Source organism: Mastomys coucha, unplaced genomic scaffold, assembly GCF_008632895.1.
Source record: "Mastomys coucha isolate ucsf_1 unplaced genomic scaffold, UCSF_Mcou_1 pScaffold21, whole genome shotgun sequence".
NCBI lineage: Eukaryota > Metazoa > Chordata > Mammalia > Rodentia > Muridae > Mastomys > Mastomys coucha.
In genome coordinates, this window is record NW_022196904.1 from 102,198,601 (window position 1) to 102,217,020 (window position 18,420).

Here is an 18,420-nt window from a genome sequence, read left to right on the forward strand (position 1 = left end):
AATAAACCCAAATTTAAGCTTTGCTCTACCCACATTCTACTTATATTAACTTCCAAAACCCAGTTCTTTTATCTATAAAATAGGAATGTTACATCCCTCTCTACAGCAGAAATTTTACTGTAAATCTTAATAACCACACAAAAAATGACTATGAAAAGTGCTTTAAAATTAGTAATATAATGAACAACAATGAAACAAACCTGCCCAACATTGTATTTGGCTGTGCAGTAAAAATGGACGGGTCCACAACAAATCTGGTGTTATCCACTATCAGGGTCACTCGCTCAGATGTCCTCACATTCCGAGCCCCTTCTTTTGCATTCTCATACACAAACACCATCTCCCCAGATGTTTTACAGCTACCATCTGAGCTTGACTGACTGCTGTTCCTGCTACTGTTCCCAGCACTGCTCATGGAGCCATTTGGGGATGCTCTTTGAGGACGAGGACTGCTTGGACGAGAAGAACTATGGTCTTTTTCTCGTTCTGAAATAAAAATATTAAAGTTATACAAATTTTCTTTTAAAAGATTTGAGCCAGGAGGTGGTGTCGCACACATTTAGACCCAGCACTAGGCACAGGTAGGCAGATCTCTGAGTTCCAGGCTTACCCTGGTCTACAGAGCAAGTTCCAAGACAGCCATGGCTACACAGAGAAACCCTGTGTTGAAAAAAAAAAAAAAAAGTGAGAACTGAATCTTCTAAAATGCCTGATACAGAAAAGTTTATTTAAATTGCAGAATTTGTTTTTCTATTTCAAATACCCTTTTCAACAAATCCAAGGATAAAACCCAAAACATAAAAATGTTTTTTTAAAATATTTAAGCTAATTGATGTTGACCCAGCCAAATATCAAAGTTACGGTAACTCTTTCATTATCATTCTACTGAAAAATATGCAAAAATTAAAATGTTCTTATAAGTCAAGTAGATAAGATGTATAAAAAAAAAAATCAGTGAAGGGTTAACTAGAATATCAAATTTGATAGAGCTATTATTGGTTTCTTTTGGTTTTTGTTGTTAAGACAGGGTATTGCTACACGGCCCAGGCTGGTCTCAAACTCATGATCCTCCTCTTCAAGGTACTAAGATTACACATGCCCCGACTCTTCAGCCTAAGAGCAACAATTTAAAACATTCCTGATTACTAAAAAAGGTTACCATTATACAGAACATGAAGTACAACTGTAGGAATATATTATATTAATAACATCACACTGAAGTCAGTAATTTTTCTCATAAAAAGAAGATCTAAAAAGAAAAAATTCAGCAGGGACAATAAGAAGTAAACAAACAAACAAAACATAAAACTTTAATGACTACCAAAGAATTAAGCAACAAATGGTATACTGCTTTTTTCCTGTTTCTTTTAGGCTGGGTCTCATGGAGACCATGCTGGCCTCAAATTCACTATGTAGCTGCTGGTGACCTCCTTAGTACTAGGCTTACAGGACTGCACCACCCTGCTTAGCTGATACATTTTCTTCCTAGCCTCACTTTTATTAGCCATATAATTATTATCTGTTATTTTTATTGATAGAAAACATTGTTAAAATTTTCTTTAGATGTTCTAATACCCTATAAAAGGGAAATAAAGATTGTATGGTAAGTTTTATTTAAAGGCTCTAACTAAAATTTAAAGGTGACCTAAAAATGTACCTCTGTCTCATCAGTTTTTGCCAAATTTCTTTATGACTCAGGCTACTTGGAACACTCCGTACAGCATGCTGATTGTATAATTAGGCTTGCTATAGCTCCAGAGCTATTCTGACACCCTCCTCCTTTAATTCCTGTTTCCACAAGGCTGGTAGCATCCCCAAAGCAAAATTTACTGGAGTGATAAAATAACTGTATTCTGTTCTCCTTTCTCAGAGACTCAATGAATCATGGAAGAGACTATTAACTCTTTTTGTTACTTCTGTGCATTTTTTGCATATGAATGACCTAGTTATATATTGTCAACTTCTTTGCCTAATAAGACCTAACTTAAATGATTCTGACTGACCTCAAATTATCAGACACTATCAAATATAATTAAGTCAATTTGGGAGTAGGGCCTGCTGGGGACTGAAAGGGCCTTGCACATGCTCAATTAGTACTCTACCAGCAAACTATATATACCTGCAGTCTAAATATGTTTTCACATACACAGGTGGTAGAGTCTGAACCCAGAGCCACATGCATGCTAAGCACAGATGATCACAGAAGAAGCTATAAATCAACCCTAAATCAAAGTTAGTTATTTATACTTTTCCTATGAGGAAGTTTTAAAAAAAAATTCAGCAATTCCATATTGCTTAGGTACATGTATGTACTTCACAGTGATACAGTGTGGTGTCCTGGGCTAATACTGCTCATGTATGAGTAAGAAGGATGGAGAAAACCCAAGTTGCTAACAAAATAAAACATACTTCTCTTTCATCTATTTTTATTAAGTTTGGAAATCTGTCAAAAATCAGAATAAATAATCCCACAATGTCTATTCTTTTACTTTGTTAGCATGATTAACCAGAGAACTCTAGCAATAATTTGCCTCACTACTATTTTATAATAAGCCACTATTATTAGGTAAAAAATTAACTTGAAATTTTTCTCTTAAAAATCTGTATTATCACAGCTTCAAAAGCTTTTCATGGGGGGCTGGTGAGATGGCTCAGCGGGTAAGAGCACCGACTGCTCTTCAGAAGGTCATGAGTTCAAATCCCAGCAACCACATGGTGGCTCACAACCACCCGTAATAAGTTCTGACGCCCTCTTCTGGTGCGTCTGAAGACAGCTACAGTGTACTTACATATAATAAATAAATAAATCTTTAAAAAAAAAAAGCTTTTCATGTTACTTCTTTTATAAGACTGCTTCTAAACGTAAAATATACCTCTATGCTTGATTTAATAAGCTGTCTTTTAAGTATCAAGATTAGCTAAAATACAAACAATTGAATAACAACAAAGAAGTGAACCTTACTCAAGTGTTATGCACAACTGAACATCACCACAACTGTAAAAATGCTGCTGACTACTGACAGGACTGCTGGGGTGAGAGGTTCTTACATACCAATGTGATGCTGCCTTGTTGGTGAAGTCACATTTCGAATACAAGGAGTGAGCTGAGACTCTGCTCTCTCATGAGATGAATCTCGTGATCTGTCACTTGACCTTCGTCTATCTCTTGATCTCTCATGTCCCCCACTAGCACCATGCAGACTCATTTTGGTGTGGTCGACTCCTCCCTTAGCAACACGTGAGGCAGTGCTGGTAGGTTAGAAAAAAAAAATTAATCATAAAAGCAGGAAAAAAACAAGGATAGCAAAGTATTTTAAGTGAAAACATGCTTTAATATACAACTGATATTTTAAAGTACAAAAATCAAATGTTACTTTTTGATTCTGAAATCTGATTTAGCCAAGCAGTGGTGGCACAGGCCTTTAATCCCAGCACTTGGGAGGCAGAGGCAGGTGGATTTCTGAGTTCAAAATCAGCCTGGTCTACAGAGTGAGTTCCAGGACAGTCAGGGCTATACAGAGAAACCCTGTCTCAACAAAACAAAACAAAACAAAACAAAACAAAAGGAAATCTGATTTACCTTGAACCTTTACATTTCACAAATTCCAGATTATATACTTATAAAAAAGCACATTTAATGTTTTACAGATGAAAAAAATTAAAGCCCCAAAAGGTTAACTATTTTGTCTTATTTTATAGAGATGGACTCTTGCTACAGAGACCCAGCCTCTCTTGCCACCCAGTACTGGTACCACAGGCATTCACTATCATATATGGCATTAACTGACTTCTAAGATACAAGTAAGCTTAATAACAGTATTTTAAGTATTAACAGTATTAAACAGGAGTTATATAGGCATTTTAAATTTATTCATAATGGGATCTTAGATGAAGAAAGCACCAAATTCTAAAACACTAAAAAAAATAAATGAATAAAATAAAAAAAATTGCAGTTTGGGTAAAATAAGGGGTCTCCCTATCAAACAAGTCTCCAAGCAAACACTTAGAGGATTTTTATAAATTTATTGTTATTACTGTTAATTTCAACTTTTATTTTACTTTCTGATTTCAAAAAATGAGAATTAAAAAAAATTTCAGAAAATGTTACATAGACTAAATTCTGAGAGGTAACTGAGAACACTGTCCTCTAGCTAAAATAGTCTAGTAACAGAATTCACTCCCAGTATTATTAAATATGCATAGTATAGGCAAAATGATGTGTTAAATGACAATAGAGATAAGATCTAGTATTAACATCTGTTCTTATCAGTTTAAATACCAATAAAAAGAAGCTCTCTTGAGCTTATCCATGTAGCGATAATACATTAATACATACACTGAGGAGTATAAATAATTGACTTATAAATGTAAAATATGTATATCACAAATATATAACTACTAATTGAGTGGTAAGACAACAAATGCTTTAGAATCTCAAAAGATGAAGACAAAGCCAACAGACTAGTTAGGGGGCTAACTTCAGTTTACTGGATAAGAGCTTTCACTGGCTGCCAAGCCTGACAACCTAAATCTGATCCTGAAAACATGGTGGAAGGAGTGAACCATGCCCTGCAAAGCTGTTCTCTCACCTCCACATATGAGCACCACAAAAATAATAAACAGGTAGATGAATGTAATTAAAAATTTAGCTCAGAGTTTGCCACAAGTTCCTAAAAATAGGTAAAACTTTAATAATGAAAATAGAAACAAACAGTAAAAAATTAACAATGAGATTACAATCCAGGTAGGTATAGAAAAAGCAATGGTAGTAACCAGAACCAGAGCCAGGACAATCTGGAAATGTAGCATGTTAGTAAGTATATGTGACAGCTTACAGTTCAAAAAACATTTCATAGCGTATTTTAGAAATAGAAGGTACTTTATGGTTTCACAGAAATAGTCAGACTCAAACTCTCTTTTAATAGTTACATAATACTGTGAGTTACTTAATATCTGGAATCAGGTCCACTTATTAAGATGTAAATTTTAAGATTCTATTTACTTTCTACAGTTGATGCTAGGAATAAATCAAGCATAATAAAGAAAGGTTAGCATAGCTGCTACAATGCACCTTTTAAACACTAGTTGTTTAGTTATAACAGATGAGGAGAGAAAAGTTCAAACTTCCATAAGTTATACAATACTAGCCAACATGGTAATAACACCGTAAGCTAAGCCTTTATACTCTTAGTGATTTCTTTTTACCAAAACCACACTGGTTAAAATGTAATCTTATAATTCCAAAAGCTGATTTAAATCCTATAGTGACTCAAGGTCATCTATTTTGTTAGTTTATTAACTATACTACTTTTGTTAATTTGGGGGTTTGTTTTACTATGGAAATCAATCACCATCCTGTTATAACAGAGATTACAGGTACAGAAGATAAAGCAGATTTAGTTACTCCTAGAGAAATAAAGGCAACTTGTTAGCCATTATTAGTCATGTGTTTCTCATAAGCCTTATGACGAAAAGAATTTTCCACTCTCATGTTCCTTCTAGAAAGGGAGGGGGCAGTTATATTCTTAGACATAATCATTTTCTTCAAATAGAACCAAGAGATTCTACTATTGGAATAGGAATGCCAGAATTTCTGGCTGATTTCTGAAGTAGAAAAAAGGAGTGCTTATTAATAGAAGGATCAAATATGGGGGCGGCAGAAACCTCTATTATTCTCACTGCTAAGTTTTAATCATTTTGAACCACAAGAAAGCAAATTTCCTAAATGTGACCCAGTAATATAATAGACTATCCAATCACAACTATGGCTAAAGACAAACACAGGCTAAATGTTCACTTTGAATAAGGGCCAGGCAGACTAACTAATTGAAAAAGTGTTTTTACAAGACATCACTTGAGAGAGAGAGAGAGAGAGAGAGAGAGAGAGAGAGAGAGAGGGAGAGGGAGAGGGAGAGGGAGAGGGAGAAAGAGGGAAGGTGAGAGAGACTAAGTGTTCTACTGAAATATTGCCTTCATTTCTAAACTGATTAGATTTTAAATAAATGCAAACACTGTCATCATATACAACCATTTTTTCTTTATACTCCAAAAAGGATGTATGCTGAATCAGCCTTCAAAAATCAGATGTTACAGAAGACAAATTACATTCTCCCCTATTTGATTACATAATTTTAAATCAGGAAAACACTCTAAAGACAGAGCAGCATGTATAAGATAAAGAACGAGGACAAGCAAGTTCAAGCTCTGCTCCGGGCTGCATCTAGAAGAATGTGCACCTTGTCAACTGCTACAGGTGACAAAGAAAGTAGCTCATTCCTGGTACCTGCCTCTGGCCAAAGCAGTGGCAGGACTGCAGTTATTCTCTGGTCCAAATAGCTCCACCAAAAGACTCTAAGAAGCATATAAGTAGAGCTTGAATATGGTGTGGATCAAATCCAAATATGACCTCTTAGATGGAATCCATAAAGGAAAATGAAGAGAGAAAATATGGAAGAAAAATGCCTAGCTTTCTCCCAAATCTGATGAAAATTACAAAGCCACAAATGTAATATACACAATAAGTTGGCCATAAACTTTAAAGAAAAATGCAACAATAAATAGGTTCCCATTGGTCTAGAGCAAAACTCTCTTTCAAAAACAAAATGAGAATACTGACATTTTAAGACAAAACAGCAAATTTATTGTGAGTATATCTATTCAAAAGACAAAAGGAAGTAATTCTCATAAGAAAAAAAAAAAGCCAAGTAACAATGTGGATCTACGCAAGGAATGAGACCCTGAAAAGAGTAACTGCATTGGAAAAATATTTTTCTTACTGTTTTAATCTTCTTAAAAGATTAGCATGACCAATAATTCTAACAATGCAGCACATGGTTTATAACATGCATATGAGTACAACAGAACAAAATTGGGATGGAAAAAATGATAGCACACTGTTGTGAGGCTTTTATACTACATAAACAGCAGCCAATCACTGGAATCCAAAAGATGACAAGAAAAAAAAATGAGAAGATAGAAGGAAAAAAAAAAGAATAGAAAATAGTATCAAGGTAACAGACTTATTAATATACAAATTACCTAAGCTTCTTACATGTAAATAAATGATCTATACCATAAAAGACAGATTATTTGATAGGATACAAAGCCAAACCTAACTAACCTGCCTACAAGAAACACACTTTAAATATGAAGGTACAAAGACTCAATATAACTGAATGAAGAAAGGCACTGTGCTAGCATCAGTTCAATGACAGACAACAGCAGTCATTTTAACAGTGAAGCAGAGCTCAAAGAGGAAGTTCTTTCATGAGGAAACATATATTCATTAAGAACATATCACCACCAGGCAGTGGTGGCACACACCTTTAATCCCAGCACTTGTAGGGGTTTGTTTTTGTTTGTTTTTTTGTTTTTTGGAGGGGAAACTGGGAAAGGAGAAATTCGCATGTAAATAAAGAAAATATCTAAAATAAAAAAAAAAAATCCCAGCACTTGGAAGGTAGAGTGTACTGGCTAGTTTTGTGTGTCAACTTGACACGGGCTGGAGTTATCACAGAAGGGAGCTTCAGTTGAGGAAGTGCCTCCATGAGGTCCAGCTGTGGGGCATTTTCTCAATTAGTGATCAAGGGGGTAGGGCCCCTTGTGGGTGGTGCCATCCCTGGGCTGGAGGTCTTGGGCTCTGTAAGAGAGCAGGCTGAGCAAGCCAGGGGAAGCAAACCAGTAAAGAACATCCCTCCATGGCCTCTGCATCAGCTCCTTTTTCCTGACCTGCTTGAGTTCCAGTCCTGACTTCCTTTGGTGATGAACAGCCACGTGGAAGTAAGCCAAATAAACCCTTTCCTCCCCAACTTGTTTCTTGGTCATGATGTTGTGCAGGAATAGAAACCCTGGCTAATGCATAGAGACAGGCAAATTTCTGAGTTCGAGGCCAGCATGGTCTACAGAGTGAGTTCCAGGACAGCCTGGGCAATACAGAGAAACCCTGTCTGGAAAAAAACAAAAAAACAAAAAAGAACATATCACAACTCAAATGTTTTTCTGCCTCATAACTAGACTCAAATTATACAAAGCAAAAACTGATAAATGAGAAAGAGCTAACCCCACAATTACAAAAGGGTTTTAACACTCTTATTGAGCTATACTCTCAGTCCTACTGCAATATTTAGTAGAGGAAGCAGACAGAAGTCAATTAGAGACTTTAGTAATACTATAAACTGATCTGACCTAACATAGAACACTTCACAGAACAATAGCAGGAAAATCATCCTTTTTATGTGCACACAAACATTTACAATGACAAACCATATTCTAGGCAATAAAGCAAGTCTCAATAAACTTAAAAGAACTTAATCATATAAAGTATTTTCTGATTATAACAGAACTAAATAAAAATTCAAAACATCTGGAAAATAAAGATTCAGAAATTAAATAAACATCTTTAGCTAAAAGAATGAAAAGAGAAATTGTAAAATTCACAACACAATAAAACTAAAACTCACCTGACATGTCACAGCTCTATAGTATGGCATGATAGTATAGTAGTGCATGGGGGCCAAAGTCAGCACTGACTCCCTATAGCAATGGTTCTCAATGAGACCTCTAACAAAGAGCAGTCTGAAAATGAATTAGAAAACAGAAGGCTAACCAAGACCAATGAAGCAAAAGCTTAGAAGATTAGTAAAGTTGAGAAACATCCACTCTAGTCATATGAGAAGAAAGATTGAAATGGCTGTGAGAAATGGTATTCTGTGTGTACTGAAATTCAAAGAATAGTCAATAATAATTAAAAAAAAAATCCTTCACTCCAAAAAAATTCAATAACTTGGGAAAATTATAAATTCAAACCTGCCACAGCTCACTCAAGAATGCAGACACACGGAACAGCTCTGTGTGTATTAAGGAAATTTGAATTTATAATTTAAAACATTCCTTCAAAAAATCTCCAGTTCCAGATGGCTCCATGATGAATACTTCAAATAGAAATAATACCAACTTTATGCAACTTCCCCATAAAACTGAAAAGGCAGAACTCTCCAACTCACTCTATGAAGTCAGAATTATACCAAGACCAAGAAGTATCTCAAGAAAACTATAAATCTTACAACAGATATTCTAAGTGTTTTTGATAATTATAGTTATATGTGAAGATATATTAATACCACCACTTAAATGAAATTTGTTTTAAAACACAGGACTGTTGCTAGACATCTAATCATACTGTGAACCCTGAGATTGTGTTGTTTACTGGAAAAACGTATCTCTAGCTGTGGTGTGGCTCAGCTTTAGCACACACCTCTAATCCCTCTGGTTGAAATTCAGACATGCCTTTATTACACATTTATTCAATCCCAAACAATGAAGGTAAAAATAATTTGTAGAGGGAAACACCCATGTTTGAAAATGATGTCTAAATGAGTTGCAGATAAAGTGACGAATCAGAAAAAGGGTTGGCAGAATAGAATATGCTCAACTCTCATGAGAACAGAGAGAAATATAGACTACTTCAACAAGCATTCAAAAGCAATAAAAGTGAAGGTTGTATTTTATCCAATGGTACTGAAATAGATAAGCAATGGACATTTCACTTCTAGAACTGGAAAGAACAACAGGATTCTGGTCTAGACAGTAGTAAACTCAAAATAGACCACAGATATAAACCTAAAACTATAAAACTTTTAGAAACAAAAAGCAAAATTCATATATGAGTTAAGTGATAACTGACCACAGAATTAAAAAAAACTTGCTCTTCAAAAATCACCATTAAAGAAAAACAAAACCCACTGATAGAGAAAATAATTCTGAGTTCTCAAGGTCATGTATATGAATTAAACTCTCAAAATGATAGCAAAAACTATATGTAGATAAAGTTAAATATATGAAATAATATTAAATATTATCAATTATTAAAGAAATACAAATTAAAATGACAATAGATCTCAAGATGGCTAGACAAAAACTGACCATGGGCCAGCAAAGTGACTCAACAGGTAGAAACATTGGATCTGCTGATCTGAATTTGATTCAAGGATTCCACAAGGTGGTATGAGAGAAACAACTTAAGTTGTATTCTGACGTTCACATGCATTCATGAAATAAATACATACCAAGTACTGATGGGGCATGTATATGAAATACAACTCACATACATCTGTGGAAGGACTGGTGTGGTATAACTACTTTGGAAACTGTTCTGGAAGACAACTTGTTTTTGAGAAATAAAACATGTACTAGTTATATAGCCCAGATACGTCATTTTATTTTATTTTACCTCTGAAAAGAGATGAAAACATGCCTCTATAAAACAACCTATATATACAAATATTCTTCTAAGTTTTATTTGTAACCATTCAAAATTGAAAACTATCTGGATGTCCATGAACAGGTGAATAAACTATTGTAATATATTCCTACAGCTGACAAAATTCAATAAAATATGAATATTTTTCACAAGATATACAAATCATAACAAGAGTAAATCTCAAAATAACTATGCCTAGTGAAAAAGGCAGATATAATAAATATGTAAAATTCTAGGAAACACAGCAATTGGAAGGGAAGAGAAAAGGGCACTTTTGGAAATTTTTGTATGTGTAATATATGCCAATATACTCATGGCAGTTGAGGTTTTATGGGTACATAAAATATCAAGACTTATCAAACTGTACACCAAAACTGGCTTTTTGGCCACAGAACCTGCTTGAGATTACTATACCATGAAGCCATGTTCATTATGTGTATATAATCTCAATCAAGTGTTTCCTCATGGTTTTCTCATTGGTCAACACTAAATAAAGCCTTCCCCACCAGCCTACACAGATTCTTGCATACAGCTATATAGTTCATGATCTCAGAAACCAAAAGCATTTATCTCAGAAAATAATTTATCTCAGCATTTATAATCAGAAAAACAGCTACTATATCAACTTATGACCACCTACAGAACTCATAAACCACCACTATCCAATAAAGCTATGACAAACACCCAAATCAGATTCCTAAATCATGACTCCTTCTAGATTGTTTGTTTGTTTGTTTGTGTTTTTTTTTTGTTTGTTTGTTTGGTTGGTTTTTTGAGACAAGGTTTCTCTGTATAGCCCTGGCTGTCCTCGTACTCAGAAATTCACCTGCCTCTGCCTCCCAAGTGCTGGGATTAAAGGCCTGCACCACCACTGCCTGGCTGTAGATTGTTTTTTTTTTTTTTTTTTTTTTTTTATCATTAACTTCTACCACCTCTAGCTATGAAAATAAATCCCCTTTACATAAAGTCAAACTACCTGCCTGCATTTAAATTTTTTATAACTTTAGCTTATAATCCTACTTATTTCTTTATGTAACACTAATTTATCACTTAATTTCAAAGCCATGCAGTAAAGTCTCTAAAACTGTTTAGATATAGGGCCAAGGATATACCCTACTGGTTAGAGTACTTACACAGCATGTATGAGGCTCAAGGCTCAATCCCTAGATCTGGAGCATGGAGTGGGTTTAAAGATCTTACTAATATGATCACACTTAAAAAGCAAGGATCTATTACATCAAACCTAATCAATACCAACATAGTGTGAATTTATGTACATAACTTGCAAATTTATCTAAATATTTTAATGAATTCAAGTTTACATGGAAGGCAGGTTCCTAAGGATTGAATAGGAATTTAAGGGCTCAGTTTTGTGTGACTTACTATAGAAAGCGTTTAATTGGAGCTCAACTATTCAAAGGATTTAGAATTTGTAACCATCATGGTTGGGAAGATGGCAGCTGGCAGGCATTCATGGTGCTGAAGCAGTGTATGATAACTTATAACTGATCCACAAGCACTAGGCAGGCAGGCGAGAGGGTGGGGGAAAAGAGGAGAGAAAGGAAGGGAAGGATGGACTGACAAGATAAGGGAGAGGGGGAACGAGAGACTGTCTGGGGTGAGAAAAACTACTGGAAATGGCATAGGCTTTTGAAACCTCAAGACCCACACCCAGTGACATACTTCCTCCAACCCATACTTCCTAATCTTTCCCAGTTCTACCAACTGTGGACCAAGCATTTAAATACATGAGTCTATGAGGGCCATTCCCATTCAAACCATTAAAAAAAAATCAAAATCACAGTCAAAACAATTTTTAAAAGATAACAGCAGAACTCAAAGAAAGTATCTGGAATATCTTCAAAAGAGAAAAAAAAATAAGTGAAAAGTTATTCAAGCAATGTCCAGGTTCCTATGAAAAGAGAGGGGAATAAACTAAGACAACAAAACTTCAGAAGCTGTTGACATAGTAACATTCATATCAGAAAATCGTTAACACACAAACTTTATGAACAGTGTGACTGGTGTTCATTTATAGATAATGACCTTATAAGGCAGAAAGACTTAGCACAAATGTAACTGTTAGTTTGAGGTGTTATCTTACTTATTTTGAATACTTCTATCTTAGGTAGGTTTCTATTGCTATAAAATACCATGATCCAAGCAAGGAGAGAATAGTTTATTTGGCTTATACATTCTAATCACAGTTCATCACTAAGGAAAGTCAGGGCAGAAACTCAAAACAAAGCCAAAGCAGAAAGCCAGGAAGAAATGCTGCTTACTGTCTGGCTTGCTCAGAGTGCCTTCTCTATGAAACCACAACATCCTACATGAACTTAGTCTTCCCACATCAATTACTAATTAAGAAAATGCCCTCAGAGACTTGCCTACTAGCCAACCTCAACTGAGGTTCTTCTTCCCAGATAACTATAGCCTGTGTCAAGTTGACAAAAACAATCATACTCTGGTGTATCTTAGTAAGTTTGTGGATTGTGGCTAAAATTTCAGGATATATATGTAATAATCTAATCACTTTACTATCTGAAATCAGAGTCAATTAAGTCCGAGGTCTAATATATGATGCAAAGCTCAATTTCAGAGTTCATGTTGCTAGCCTCAAGTCTGAGTCAAACCAAGTTCAATTTCTTTACCAAATTACTATTCTCCAAATATACCAAAGTAGTTATTATTATAAGAGTCCTTAACAACTGAGACTGGTGGTGGTAGGGTATGAGGATGTCAGAGGCCATACTACACTACTGTTTTGTGTCAAGTTTACTGGCATTGTACTCACTTTTTCATGCCTGATGTTAAAGCCAGGTATTTAGGTATTTATTTAACAGACCTTACATAGACTCTTGGAATTCTTTTATGTTTGGTTCTCTTACCTATCTTACATTCAAGAGTATCTTAAACAAAACAAAAAAGTTCAAATATATTCCAAGGGCACAAATTATATTAACTATGTAAGAGAAAGTTTAAAGTTGGTATACTTTTTAAAAACTCATTTCACATTTTCATCTGGTCTTCTTTAAGTTAGTATATATTATCCTTCTTATTTCTGTTCCAAAATGTTGTGCCTGCAAAATTAGGCCCAGAATCTTTCAGCAGTTCTTATGCTCTTATAAATCTTCAAAGATCACAAGAATGACCAATAATTTGAAGATCTTGATTGAATGCAGCTCCTCCTTGTATAACTTGTACCTTTCCACCTCTGTATACTGGTCTCTACAACCTTAATAAGACTTGCTTTATTGTTACTGGTGTTTGTAGTGGTCTGTTCTTCCTCTCTAGGAAGCTTCCAAGACAGAGCTGAGGCCCCTCCTTCACTGCTATACACTACTACTACACTTCTCTGGACATACATCGCTCTTAATGTTAAGAAGAATGCCCTTCTGAACAGTGCCCCTATTTTCTAATGTCTCCACTCATTTGAACACCAATTTTCCTGATTTTTATAAGAACCTTTAAAAAATTCTTTACAGCTATTTGCTTCATTTAAAATACTGTGTATATCTTTAATAAGCTCAAGGTGAAATCAGACCAAGGATCTTTTTACAGTCAGAAAATAAAATAAAAATTACATTTTATTTAACTCCTTAAGACAGTCCTCTCTTCTGTAGAAATGTATAGTATGAAACCATGTTAATCATTTCTATGGCCAAGTTCCAGAACAGCTACAATTGATTAAATGACAAAGTATATATAAAATACTGTGTAACCAAACTATGCTATAGAAGACCACCACAGAATGTCCATAATTTATAGATAATGTATCTTATATAACAGAACATGTAGCAACTCTGAAAGTCATCTTAGGTGTACATGTGATATATGTGTATATATATTTGCATATTTACATATATATTCACATTTGGCTAAATATGAACTGCCTAAAACATGTTCTTTTAGGAAAATAACATTTCATCTATATGCTTTTCTGTGCTACCAAATTTATATAATGAATATGTATCACTTTCATAATAGGACAAGCAGTATTATCAGAAAAGAACCAGAGAACCTAAGAAAAGTATTCTACAAAGTGTAAGGTAAGAAGAGTAACCTTGAAGTTGTCCTTTTATAGTTTTATTATAGTAACAAGCTTATAAAATAATTTCTAGACCCCAAGACCCCTCCAATATCAGATTATATATTATATATACATAAACATATATAGATAAAATCAACAATATATGTAATATATTCACACATACATGTATAGACAGATATGCTAATTGAATGATCATCCATATTTTTAGGGACTAGACAGGAAAGTAAATAAAGGATGTTTAAATAAGGAAATGATGTTACAACTATTTACATTAAAGTAAAGTAATTTTAATATTCTGAATATACCAAAAATCCCTACAAAATAATTGGTAATGAAGGCAGAGTAAAATTTATTAACATTTAAATTGTGCTAAAATTTCAAAATCAAGTAAATACTGTCACTTATGAAGAATATCATAGCAAGACCACTTATTCTGGTTTACAAATATTTTATCTAGGTTAACATTAAATTATACTAACCTAAAAATCATGCCTGGCGATCTCTCTCAGTAGCAGCATTTAGTTTTTCTACTCACATCCTGTAGACTAGACAGTCACTTTCCCAGCCAGGGCTTCCCTCATTCAAACAAATTCAATATTCTAAAAAATTACTACATATTAGCAGTTTCATTCTTCTTTAATTCATTCCAAAGCAAAATCTCCTTAATTCCATATTTAGGTAGTTATCTTATTTTTCTATCTTGAATTTTATTTTCAATGTACAAAACTGCTTCAAGATTTGTTTCCCTAGCCAAGTTTTGCATTCATAAAATACTAAATATAATGCATTCTCAAGTTACAAGAAATAACAAAGCACCAAACCCATGAAAACAATACTAACATACTCCATATATTTTAAATGTGCCCTTAAACTGAAATCAGAAGTACAATCTTTTAAATTTAGAAATGTAAATGACTATTATAAAACAAAGGCCATCATTTCTCTCTCTACCTCTCTCATATTCATTCTTGTATATACTTATAACCCAGAGATAGCATGTAAAAAACGAATACACACCTTCCTTTAGTATATGCCAGGGTAGACACACAAAAACAAGAAAAAAATTTTGAAATCAGAGTGTAAAGGGACTCTGCTTTTTCAAACAATGCAGCACTGAAAGCCAGGTCAGCATCCTTGGGCATTACTAGGAAACTTTAGTTCATCTGGTTTTTCCATCATCCTCAAGATTCTTCTGAACAGTCAGAAAATCTTCCAGTCTCCTCCTACCTCACCTGTCCACAGACTTCCTTTAGCTTTCCTCTCTCTACTGTGTAATCCTGCTATTGCAGATATTTAAGCTTTAAATGTTCAGAGATTCAACCCCCTCTAAATATTAATTCAGCTCATTTTCTCACAGACACTGACTCAGCCGTGTGGGTTGTGCAGCACTGACGTTTCTAACCAAACAGCATCGTGTGAGCTGTGATCATCCCACTTTTCCATTCCTGAACAGTGATTGGATATTGTAATTGATAGGCAGGTGGAAGAAAACGCAGGAGATGAGGGCTTAGAGATATGTAGACATGTTGCCAAATGCCATCTGTAAAGCTAATTCCAGCTCTGACAGCTTGCCAGGTTTTAGGAACTAGGATGCAGATAACTCCTTCCTTTCAGTATCAGTGTATTCCATGTAGACAGTAAGCTCTTTTAAACCACAAGGAAAATACCTGCAACCTAAGGATCCACCCAACTATTCTTTTAAACACCAAACTTTCCTATTCTAAACTGCTGCTGAAACTGGAAAGCATACTTTTCATGTAGTGTCCAAAAAAAATGAGCATGCGTGCTTCGGAGTGGAAATGAAACCTTGCGGCAAAGTCTGATATTGGATGCATGTATGCATTTATCTTTAGAAACCTAAGCAGACTGCAGACAGCAGTTTTTACATAGTCATACTGTATTAAATCCAAGAGCTTTTAGTGTGTCTTTTAGTCAGACATTTTAACATTATACAAAAAGAGGTTAAGGTTTTTTTTTAGAATAGTAAAAGATCTCTAATTTGTAATTTTAAAAAAAGCTGTCATATTTTGGGCCAAATATACTTCAACTGAAATCATTGTTAAAAACTTCAGCAAGCTAGGAAGTTCCTCTACATACATATTAACTATACTAGTTACATATATGTATATGACACAGAAGCAAAGCTCACTGAATTTAACCTGTTTGTACACAAACTGTAGGTCCATCATAGTCTATCTGCATTAAAAAAAAAAAACAGAGGAAATTGTATATATGCATGCAATAACAACTGGTGAAAAAAAAGTCATGGATTTGAAGGACTCTGGGAGAGAGATGTGGGAGAGTTTGAAAGGAGGAAAAGGAAAAAAGAAAAGTTTTAATTAAATTATCTCAAAAATTAGAAAAAAAATTGTATTACCTAGAAATCATGATTACTACACCAAACCCTTGACTATCAACAGAAGTCAGTACACTTAAGAGAGTAACATTATCACTTTTATAAATCCACATTTATTTGATTATAGCAAAAGAAGGCAGAGGGCCAGTAAAATAAAAGTATAAGGCTATTAAAATATGAATAAAATATTGCACATTTAACAGGACAATGTTTACATTACCTACTAAAATTGCATGCTCACTTATTTACTATTAATAAATTGCCAGTCTTGCTTGAGGCAACAACATACCTAAATTAAAACTGTATTTCTTTATTCCCAGTCTCCCCGTTCTAGAGATAGGCATATCACTTATAAGCAGATGCCTGTTGGAAATCCGTGAAAATATTGATTTTCTCATTCCCCTTTGCCTAGAAGATGAAGAAGTGTAGCTAGAGCTACACATCCAACTTGTGCTTATGAGAAAGGTCAGACCAATCAGAGGATTCTGACCCTGATATGTCTAAGCAACTATGATGCATCAGGAATCTCTTAACCTCTGGATTTAAATACCAAAAAAACCAAGCCAAAACAAAAACCCAACTTAAAAGACAGAGGCTTTTACTCAAATACCAAATACTCAAGAGTGAAAGGGGGCAGGGCTGGGGGCAGTGAATAGGTAGAGACAGAGTTTCAAAATATCAGCTATAAATTAGTAACCAGTCTGGGTGAAAGGAACTGAGTTTATCATACCTGGTCTCTCTGTAATGATAAATTATTAAAATTTTAGAAAGAAAATTAATGAGAGTCATGTCTATAAATTAGAGCTTGGTGACTGCATGCTGGATAGTCTTGGGCAAGACTATTAACCTCCGATTTTTTTAAACCTAGCTAATGGAAACAGTAGCACTATTCAAAGCTGCTTCCTCAGATCCAGGCCAGGTAATCTCCGGAAGGTCTGGCTAGACACACCCCTTATTCACTCTAATGCTTTAAGCGCCTCAAGACTAGTCATCTAATTTCCCACTAACACAAGCTGATAATAACCCTTCCTCTGAACTTCATTTTACAAGTCAAAGTCATGATTTATGTGTCCTACAACTTTCTAATTAGTCTATATATGGATATTCAAGTGTTCTGTAATACTGCCTATAGCATCCTAACATACTTTGAAAATATTGAATATTTGAATGTTTTGTTTTGTTTTGAAAATCATTCTTTCTTTCTTTAAAGTGTTTTAAGTGAGATTCTTAAAAACACAGGACAAGAAACTTCTCAAAGTAAGCTGTTCTTACTTGGTATATCTTTCTTTTCTTTTCTTTTTTAAAGATTTATTTATTTATTTTATGTATATGAGTACACTATCACTTTCTTCAGACACATCAGAAGAGGGCATCAGATCCCATTAAGGTGGATGTGAGCCACCATGTGGTTGCTGGGAATTGAACTTAGGACCTCTGGAAGGGCAGCCAGTGCTCTTAACCACTGAGCCATCTCTCCAGCCCCTTTCTTTCCTTTTTGTTTTTTCTTAAGATTTATTTTATTTATATGAGTACACTGTAGCTGTCTTCAGACACATCCGTAGAAGGCATCAGATCTCATTACAGATGGCTGTGAGCCACCATGTGGTTGCTGGGAATTGATCTCAGGACCTCTAGAGGAGCAGTCAGTGCTCTTAACCACTGAGCCATCTCTCCCAACCCCAGGGCATTTCTTTCTCTTCCTTTCTTTCTTTCTTTCTTTCTTTCTTTCTTTCTTTCTTTCTTTCTTTCTTTCTT

General features: G+C 34.6%; 1 protein-coding gene across 17 annotated transcripts in view; it reads right to left on the minus strand.

Annotated features, from left to right (window-relative positions):
• Btbd10 (BTB domain containing 10) overlaps positions 1-18,420 on the minus strand; it is a 60,255-nt gene that overhangs the window by 17,986 nt on the left and 23,849 nt on the right. For 16 of the 17 annotated variants that reach the window (XM_031387945.1, XM_031387935.1, XM_031387944.1 and 13 more), the window contains 2 exons: positions 3,053-3,249; positions 201-486 (listed from right to left, as the gene is read on the minus strand). In XM_031387945.1, coding sequence (XP_031243805.1) covers positions 201-486; positions 3,053-3,206 — 440 coding nt within the window. In that variant the 5' untranslated portion in view covers positions 3,207-3,249. Of the gene's footprint in view, positions 1-200; positions 487-3,052; positions 3,250-15,326; positions 15,475-18,420 lie in introns of those variants that run through there. The other variant, XM_031387951.1, reaches the window with a different exon arrangement.